This window comes from Carassius gibelio, chromosome B3 (genome assembly GCF_023724105.1).
Source record: "Carassius gibelio isolate Cgi1373 ecotype wild population from Czech Republic chromosome B3, carGib1.2-hapl.c, whole genome shotgun sequence".
Classification (NCBI taxonomy): domain Eukaryota; kingdom Metazoa; phylum Chordata; class Actinopteri; order Cypriniformes; family Cyprinidae; genus Carassius; species Carassius gibelio.
The window spans coordinates 31,065,054-31,074,983 of record NC_068398.1 but is presented as its reverse complement, the minus strand read 5'-3'; the positions used below and the strand labels follow the sequence as shown (position 1 = coordinate 31,074,983).

General features: G+C 35.0%; 1 protein-coding gene across 8 annotated transcripts in view; it reads left to right on the top strand.

Moving 5' to 3' along the window:
• Positions 1-405: 405 nt before the first annotated feature.
• The window catches only part of LOC127953131 (SEC14-like protein 1), a 105,942-nt gene continuing 96,417 nt past the window's right edge, over positions 406-9,930 (top strand). For 4 of the 8 annotated variants that reach the window (XM_052552093.1, XM_052552094.1, XM_052552096.1 and 1 more), the window contains exons 1-7: positions 437-604; positions 1,033-1,103; positions 6,109-6,258; positions 6,514-6,645; positions 6,747-6,875; positions 8,405-8,594; positions 8,962-9,071. In XM_052552093.1, the coding sequence (XP_052408053.1) occupies positions 1,041-1,103; positions 6,109-6,258; positions 6,514-6,645; positions 6,747-6,875; positions 8,405-8,594; positions 8,962-9,071 (774 nt within the window). In that variant the 5' untranslated portion in view covers positions 437-604; positions 1,033-1,040. Of the gene's footprint in view, positions 605-1,032; positions 1,104-6,108; positions 6,259-6,513; positions 6,646-6,746; positions 6,876-8,404; positions 8,595-8,961; positions 9,072-9,930 lie in introns of all 8 variants that reach the window. The other 4 variants (XM_052552089.1, XM_052552092.1, XM_052552090.1 and 1 more) reach the window with 3 other exon arrangements.

Here is a 9,930-nt window from a genome sequence, read left to right as displayed (position 1 = left end):
TTTTACTCAAAAATTTGCTAGTAAGTTTCAGAAAGTAAGTTTCAGATATCTATCTATCTATCTATCTATCTATCTATCTATCTATCTATCTATCTATCTATCTATCTATCTATCTATCTATCTAACTACATTTAGCACCAAGCAACAGAAAACCTTTTAGATAGTCTTTGTCAAAAAGCTGGACTTTGGGCATTTAATAACTTAACATGACTTCCTTTTCTTATTTATGTTGATATTTGCAGTACATACATTATCAAATACTTGTAAGCATCATTTTATGCTAAATATAAATGTAACAAAAAAATAACTATACAGGGAAATGGTTTGTTCAGTTTTGTTGTTGTTGTTGTTTTTTTACTTCTTGCTTCTCACTAAACCAGTGGACTTGTCTAGACTGGCCTGGACTGGAGTTTTGAGGCGGAGTTTGTGTGTGTGACGTGGGTTATGTAACCTCATCTGACACAAGCGAGGCTTTCACTTCCTCAGTAAAATGGAGTTGAATAACTAAAGCAGCCCAGACTGGATTCTTAGTATTTCACATCAGGGTTTTATCAAGACTTCCATTAAACTACATTCTCTGCGCCTTTAACTTCAGAGATAAGGGGTAAGAGTTCATTTCACAGCTGTCCTGAACATTTACATTTTCATTGCGTTGGAGTCGGTCTTTGTTTACAGGTTGCTTCACTTGTGTTTCATTTAAATTGCCTTTGCCAGTGAATAACAATGAACATGAAGAATGAATAAAGACTGCAGGACACTTTTGGGTCACTGGTTATACACACTGATCGTTATTTTAAGTTTGAAACTCTTTTAAACATTCATACAGGGGCCGTTTGTCTTAGAGGGCGACCGCATTAAAGAGTAGCGTTTTTGCTGACGATTGTATGATAATGAGAACTTTGTAACCAGCACGAAGATATACAGCATTAATACATAATGTGTGATGATGTTTCAATATCTCAACCTTTATGCTGTTGGATCAGTTGTATTTCGCTGATCATCATTTGTGTAAACTTTTTTTTTTTATTTGAGGTGCAGCGATGGTGCAGAAATATCAGTCCCCTGTGAGGGTTTACAAGTACCCCTTTGAGCTCGTAATGGCGGTGAGTTATATATATATTATTATTTTTTATTATTATTATTTTATGCACATTAAGGGAGCATGTATGCCAAATCACATCCTTTAAACATCTGTCTATTGTAGGTTGATATATATATAATTATTTTTTTATACACTTTTGTCTTTTTAAATTATACCTGCCACATAGTTGAAACACAAGAGTTGATGTAGAATTATCTTTATTTAGTAATATTCTCAAAGCTTGTGCAGTCAGCTGTACTCTGTCTGAAAGTGACTTGTTCTAGAGTTCACTAAACTTTTAGTTGGGCTGTCAGCTCAAATGCGGGTAAATCTTTAACCTCACAGAGCACGGGTCTCTATTGCTTTATTGCATTATAGCGTTTTAACTGAGGTTTCCTGTGCTTAGCGTTGCAAAATGGATAGTTAACATCCTGATTTCTCACTGGCCAATACTACAGTCCAGCCATAGTAAAATATACATTAATAGTGGATTATTGTCTGCCAAGAGCGTCACAACTTCTAAAACTACTTCTAAAACACACTTTGAAAGCTCAAGGTTGTTTTACAAGAAAATCTCATAATCCAGTTACATTATATGGGGGACACTTTTGGTGCAAAATATGGATCCTGAAAACCAGTTAACATTCACTGCTACATTGTATCTTAACTTTTGTGTCTGGTTTAAATCTGATAAGAGTGAGATGCTTAAAATTCTGATAAAATTTCTGCTTTAGAAGCTGTTGTAAAGTGCAGATAAACACACGTGATTGAATTAATGTGCATAATTGCTACTCTAAATGATATCTTGTTAGGAGGATAATGAACTATATTGCAGAGAACAATTAATCTTATTTTTTTTTTGGTATGTGTTAGTAATATTTGCGTATGTTAACATCACATTAGCACTTCAATACACTTAAATCCGTTTACAACTCTTGAGACCTGTTAATATTATCACACCCTTTACACAACCATCAACACTTACAATCACCTGAGAACCCATGTGAACATACATTAGCATATAAAAGAGTATGCATTACAGGCATACTATACTTTACAAGAATAAACTTAAGTGTGAATTTAAAGTAATGTTTTCAGACAATCTACTGACTGTTAATTGCATTTAAATGAAAGGCATGATGCTTTATGATGCACTTACAGTATGACATGAGTACATTTTTATATGCAACTTCTGCCAACAAGTGCTGACGATACTTTTTAGTAAACTAAAATTTACTTAAATGTGATTTATTTTTAAAATGTATGTAAGGTGTTTAAAAAAAATAAGTAATTACATATCGGTAATAAAGTTGCAATTTAGTGTAAAATGTGTGTTAATTAACACTCACACCAAGTGTACTACTTTAAAGCATGACAAAAACTAATTTTAAAATTTAGTTTAACAATATTAAACATTTTACTTAAGTGTGCTTAGAAATAGTCATTACTAAACTCTCTTTAAAACAGGCATGTTATTTTATTAATATTAATCTCTTTGCCCATATAGTTGTAAATATCTACTTATACAATACTATAATTTAAAATATCTACTTTTAAGATTTGAAGTACATTACAAGTGCATATTAAGCACACTTTTCCTAAGGGAAAGAGACATAATTGTAATTAAGGTTTAACCTGTGCAGTCACTGCATTAGATAATAAAATATCAAAGCAAGCGTCGATGATAAGACAAAAGATATAATAGATTGTTTTATTATATGTGGAGTGCTAAAAATAGCATATAATAATCATAGTCTGGGTTTTCATTTTATTTTGTGTCTTGAGTGAATCTGTTGCAGGCACTAGCATCAATGAAATCTCAAGGCATGATTGATCAGCTGGGTAATTAGGTTACAGTTCACATGCATTGATCCACTCCACCCCCACTATGACATCATTTCCCCTGGTGAAAGTACTAATCACTCGCTTTTCAACATTAGTATTGTATATCGATTTTCTCAGATTTGCTGAGTGCACAGCTTGACGTCATAGTTTAGTTAGCACGGGCCACCGCTCGATCTTCACAAGAATCATTCATTGTGTGCTCTCAGCTTCTGCTGCCATTCAATCCTCCTCTGGGGTTTATGTCACAAAGGCTCACAGTGTTATTGTGCTTATGAAACCACTGTGGAAGGGGCTTGGATTTTATAAAAGGCTTGTTGCACACAATGTAAAGCCCACTTCAACAAATAATCATGTTAGTATAAGAAAAAAAAAAAACTTCAGGGATTGTTTTAGAGTTTCATGATTGAAAGAGCAGGTTTGAGTAAAATTCACAATTTAAATATTGATATTCAGTTTAAATGGAATTTGAATGGAAGTGGTCCCACTGATTTTTATGATCACATGAAGTGAAATATACTGATTGTTTTTACTGCTTGTGAATGTTTATTGTTCCTCCAATGTGGGCATTTTAGGATAGAAAAATAAATAAAATACAATATAAACATACTTTAGTTGATTAAATAAATTATATTAAATTGTATTTCAAACTGAAAGCAGTTGTGTATATTTTTAAAATTTTATTCTAATATATATATTATTATTTTTTTTTTACCATAACTTTGTAAATTGGGCAGAATTATTTAATTATAATTCCGTTCAGCTGCATTACTGTATAATTCTATTGAAATTCAGTAATTAAATATGAATATTAAAGTGCTTTTTGGTTTAATTGCTGCTGTAGCCTTTTCTGTTCCTGAAAGTAGACTTACATGTACAGTCCGGAGGAAACATTTCATTGTTTGATCAATCGCTTTAATGGATGACGTCTATGGACGTCTTTACTTAATTGGTTTAACACAAAGGTCGAGATATTGACTGCATTTTAAGGAGGCTACCATATTTAATGTGTAAAGCACATATTTGTGTTCTGTACACAGTTTGCAGGTTTTCTGTGTATATATATATATATATATATATATATATATATATATATATATATATATATATAATAGAATATTGTATCCAGATCACGATCGATATGATCTTCCGCATGACAACTGTTTGTGCAAAAATGACTTACAGATTAACATTTTTGTCAGATCACGTGACAAAAAATAAAGCATACTACTATTCTATAATATATTCTGTTTTATGCTTTCCATTTCAGTCCATTAAGGCACTCCACTCACTATTCTGAAGATTATATAGATCATTTACATTTTGCATGTGTGTATACAACGCTGTTTGACTTTTAGCAGGATCTTGTTGCTATTTAATCTACGTGACTCTCTCTCTCTGGAATAGGAGAGTTCACCTACTTAAACAAATATACTGGAAAGAGCTCATTCTCTGCTTGGCATATTTGCACTGATGGCTAATGCACTGACGTAGATGCAATTCAAAGTGTGTAATGTGACACTAAACTAAACAAAGCACAATAGAATGTTCTCGAGGTATGAATCCTTTTCATTTAACAATAATATGCAAACCTGTCAATGCAGATCATATGTACATATATTTCTTAGAATTAGGGCTGGGTAATATTTCCGATTTAATGGATTTAAATTCGATTTATTTATTTATTTATTTTAAACAAGGAATCGTGATTTTAAATAGAAATATTACCAAACATCCGAACTGGACCCTTGACGATATGCAGGGGATAACAGTAAAGAGAAAAGAACGATCCAACCGCTTGTCAGCGAATGTAATTTACTGCTCACATGTGACGCACTCATATCGTGAAGCGCCATTCACACAGAATGCGCTTTTGTGTTGATAAAGATGCGACACGTGCAGAGGAACAGGAAAAGCACTTTCAGAGAAGAAGGGAGTGGAACTTCTCTTAACTTGAGTGTTTTAATGTACGAGGCACTGCAAGAGACGCAACAACAACAGTCAGTCGAGTCCATGTGTACATATCAAAAACAATGGAAAAGTAGCGCAAACAAATAAAAGAAAACCTGTAAAGAACTACTACTGTATGTCTGATATATCATATTTGCATCGTGACAGGCTGAAAGCTGCTGATCAATGTTTTCACAGAACATTTATTAATAGTCTACTGGTGTTAGACCACATTATAAGTCAAAAAAGAGCAAGACAAGAAATTTGATTTGATGACAGGACCTTCCAGTGCAGAAGAAAGTATGAGTATGAAAGTATAAATAGTGCAAACTATTGCAGGAGACAGTAGAGATGGAGTATAAAACTAATATAAAAAAAATGCATTATATAAGTAGAAATATAGAGAAATGTAACTGTTTAAATGAATGTAAAGATATATTTGCAAGTGTGCGCAGTTTATAAATGTTATTTTTTTGGGAATCTATGTACTGTTGAGGATTGAAGCGTTTTCATTATAGCTAATATTTCTGAACATATAACATGTCGAGGACAAGTTTGTACAGGGTGTGGTTGTAGTATTTGTGTCTTTTCTGCAAAGATATGAGTGATTTGTTTAACATTTACATCATGTTGACAACTTCATGTGTGCTGCACGTGGAATAGAATTTTCTTCAAGTAGAGGTTTAACAAAGAAAAAGTTATTTGAATAATGTTGTAGATTTTATTTTATTTTTATTTTATTTTTTTTAAGTTGACTAGGTAAAAAAAAAAAAAAAAAAATTGAGAATCGATCATACTTTCTACAAGAAATCTAGTTTTTTTTTTTTTTTTTAAATCACCCAGCTCTATTTAGCATATGTCCTATGACAGTGAGAACCGAGAGCGATTAGGGTGTAAATATTGACAGGCACAACTGTGGTTAATTTGTATAGTTGACTTAAGACTGCATGTGACATATTGTACTTGTTAATCCGGTCATATGAGCTACTAAGTCACCTAAAACAATAATATATCACAAGACCAGCGTTCTGTTTTCAAGAACATACATAAGCTATACGAGGGTCATTTGCACAAGGTGAAGTGCACAAATAATATTTTATAGAAGGTTCTCCATGTGTACAGCTACTTTCTGCTTTATAATCAGTTCAGTATTTGATCATTTTTATCACTTACTTTCTTTTACCCTTTTTCCTTTCTCACACTTACATGTGTCTCATCTTTTTTTTCTTCCGTAGGCCTATGAGAAGAGATTCCCAAACTGCCCGCTGATACCCATGTTTGTGAACAGTGTCATCATCAATGAGTGTCATAGTGAGGATGGGGCGTCCCAAGTGACTGAGCGCAGATGTACCGTGGACGTCGAGGCACCTCGGCTTCTAAAGAGGGTATATCATTTTTATTTATTGTTTACAAGCCCAAAATGCCATATTAATGCCAAAATCTATCATTTAATGTACTTGAACATTTTAATTATTTTGACTTTAAATGGATAAACAGAAATTAGAGAGTTTTTGTTCCAAAGAAGAAACGAAATGTTGACAGAATGATAATATTTGCATGAACTATGCACTGTTTAGCCATTAAAACCTACCAATATTAGGTACTTTGTGGTGATTCTGACCCATGACTCTTGTGTTCAGATTGCAGGAGTGGAGTACATTTATTTCATCCAGAAGAACTCTCTGAACCGAAGAGAGAGAACTCTGCAAATAGAGGCCTATAATGAGTCCTTCTCCAGCAGAGTCAACGTATATGAGCACTGCGTCTACACGGTCTGAAGACACATCCTGCATTTTCTCTCACTCTCTTATGGACAAGTTTATGTGTTAGCTGGTTTACGAGGGATTCTGATGTTTATGCGTTCCCTCTTCAGGTTCACCCGGAGAATGAAGACTGGACCTGTTTTGAGCAGTCTGCCAGCATGGACATCAAATCCTTTTTCGGGTTTGAGAGCACAGCGGAGAAGATTGCAATGAAGCAGTACGCCACCAGTATAAAAAAGGTGTGTGCTTGACCTTTTTTGACCAATGAAGAGAAGTTTAGTTGTCTCAGTAGTAGTGACAAAACATACTATTTATGACTAGAAAGGACACAGTATAAATCACACTACCCAGGTGGGATCACCTCTCATCTCTTCGGATCATGTGAATGAATGCAAGCGGAGTGTGTGAAGCATGAGAGCATGTCAGGGGAGGCGTGCAGAGTAGTAGAATAGGCTAATAATTAATTATTGATTAATAATTTGAATTGGTACTTTACAACGAAAATAATATCTTAAAATAAATAGAAGCAGTCTTTTGCGAACACATCATTTCAACCCTGTGAACTCCTGGAAAGTCCAAGGATCCAGTTAACGAATTCAAACAGTGAGTTCAAAACAGTGCTAATGCAGAGAAAGCCCGCGTGATTTCATCAGCGATTACGGAGAGAATAGTGACTTACATCCAGCTGTCAGTAAAATTATTGTTTTCGGTTTGTATTTGGCTTAAAAATAAGAGTGTTTTATTATGAATGCTGATGATGAGATTTAGCGATTCTGAATGAATCCGTATAGTAGTAAAGGCAGGCGATTCAGTGGACTTTGGCATCTCCCTGTGGTATCACAGCTTGACTTGTGTTAATTTGTATTGAAAACTTGTATTGATTGATTGATTGTGGCACTATACATGCATTGTGAATTATAAAAAACAAAACAAAAAAACACTTATTTAATATACATACCGTATTTTCCGGACTATAAGTCACTTTTTTTTTCATAGTTTGTCTGGTCCTGCGACTTATAGTCAGGTGTGACTTATTTATCAAAATTAATTTCACATGAACCGAGAGAAATGAACCAAGAGAAAACATTACCGTCTCCAGCCGACAGAGGGCACTCTATGCTGCTCAGTGCTCCTGTAGCCTACATAGAGCGCCTCTCACGGCTGGAGACGGTAATGTTTTCTCTTAGATTCTTGGTTATGACGTAGTTTTGGACTGATGCGACTTATACATAGGTGCGACTTATAGTCCGAAAAATACGGTACGTAATTTAATGAATACATTTATGCATTCCACTTCAAACACTGGTTCTACCCATCTCAAAGTATTTCCATCACTGTAGAACGTTTGCACGTAAATAGCAGTAAGGAGAAAAAAAATGAAAAAGTATTAAAAAAAAAAAAAAAAAAACTTTACTTTTTATACAAAAGATCTGGACCACTTGAACCTTTTTTTTTTTTCAAGAAGAAGTAAACATTAACACTAAAACATCTGAAACATTCTATTTTATAATTCTTTCACTGAATAAATGTTTACTTTATCTACATCCAGACCGTCATAGCGACTGGCCTGCCAAGTTTCGTATTGCTTTATTTTTTAAGTTCCCCCTTCCTACTTCCTTTATATCTGTTATGAGGATCTGTTTTGCTGTTACGCTGACTTGCGTGCAAGATAAGTTTTCATGTGTATGTGTACCTAAAGCCACTGTTTGCTTGTTTAATTTGTGTAAACTCTCTCTCTCTCTCTCTCTCTCTCTCTCTCTCTCTCTAGGGAAAAGAGATTATTGAATTTCACCTCAAACAGCTGGAGGAGGAGGGCATTACCCACATGCCCCGCTGGGCACCTCCTCCTGCCCCCACCCCGTCTCACGCCCTGCCTGTCAGCTCAGCCAGAGCTATCCCAGCATGCAGCAGCAGAGCACACCCCGGCTCCACAGACGTCCTGCCAGGCTCTCCGGATGGTGAGATGAATCATAGTGCTCACTATGTGCTCATAAATATAATAATGTGCAGGAGGAAAGAAAACAAAATCTAGTGAGCTGCCTTGCTGTCTACCGCCTTTCAAAGTACTTTCAAAAGAAGTGTCCTAACTGAAAGAAACCTCTTAGGGTTTTTTTGTGATTTATTTGCAGCTCTAAACAGTAATCCTCACAAAAAACCGCTCAGGGAAATCAAATTGCTATTGATTTCAAAATAGATTTTTGTTAGCATGTTGCTAAGCTAATTCCATTATACACAGAGCATAAAAAATATGCTCTATGTTTTGGAACAGAGCCAATGATCTCTGACACGGTTCTCAACTGTTTGTTGGTCATGTGATGTTCACAGACAAGTTAGATGCAGACTACATCTCCCGTTATCTGGGAAAACTGACCCCTTTCCAAGAGAGCTGTCTCATTCGCCTACGACAGTGGCTGCAGGAAACACACAAAGGGAAGGTGAGTGCAACATTAAAATGAAACAAAAAGAAATTAATATTTTTTTATTCAGCAAGAAGGCATTAAGAGGGTCATATGATACTGCTAAAAAGAACATTATTTTGTGTTTGGTGTAAATGTGTTAATGATGTTTAAGGTTCAAAACCACATTATTTTCCACATACTGTACGTTAATGTTGCTCTTCTATGCCCTGCCTTTCTGAAACGCTTCACGTTGCATAGTGTATTGTGCCGCATAAACATAAAACCTCCATTTGTGATCGGAGAAATGACAAACAACAAGCGCTACTCTACACAGCTCAGAATTCGCTTTTGAATAATAAATTCTGACTTTGAGTCAGAAGCACCAGACTGTATTTGCAAAGTTGGAATTGCCCCATTTTATAGAAACAGACACTGGGATTTTAGGCTACTCTCACAGGAAACAGTCCTTTTCCCTTAAAATGCGCTGCACACATCTGAATATTTTGATTGAACTGTTTTGGAGCAGTGGTGTAAATACTACTAAACCACTTCTAGTTGTGTCCTCTTTTGAAAGGACAAAGAAAGCAGTTTCGCTTTCGCAATGAAACACACAGCATCTCCACAACATGGAGGCAGCAACAATACAGCTAGAATAAAAGTTACGCCTTCCTTCTTTGCATAAAAATTTGGGCAGCATTATGCAAATCTTCCCACATCGTGATGTAGAACAAGCCGTTTTAGGTAGGAGTGGTTGACCCTTAACTTTTATAAAGAGACTTTAGTCTTTTCAACTTTAAATATCTTCTTTATGTACCAAGAGCTTGTAAAACTCCAAGGAGAAAGGAACATCATATGACCCCTTTAAATTGACCAGAAGTCACACAATATTTATATT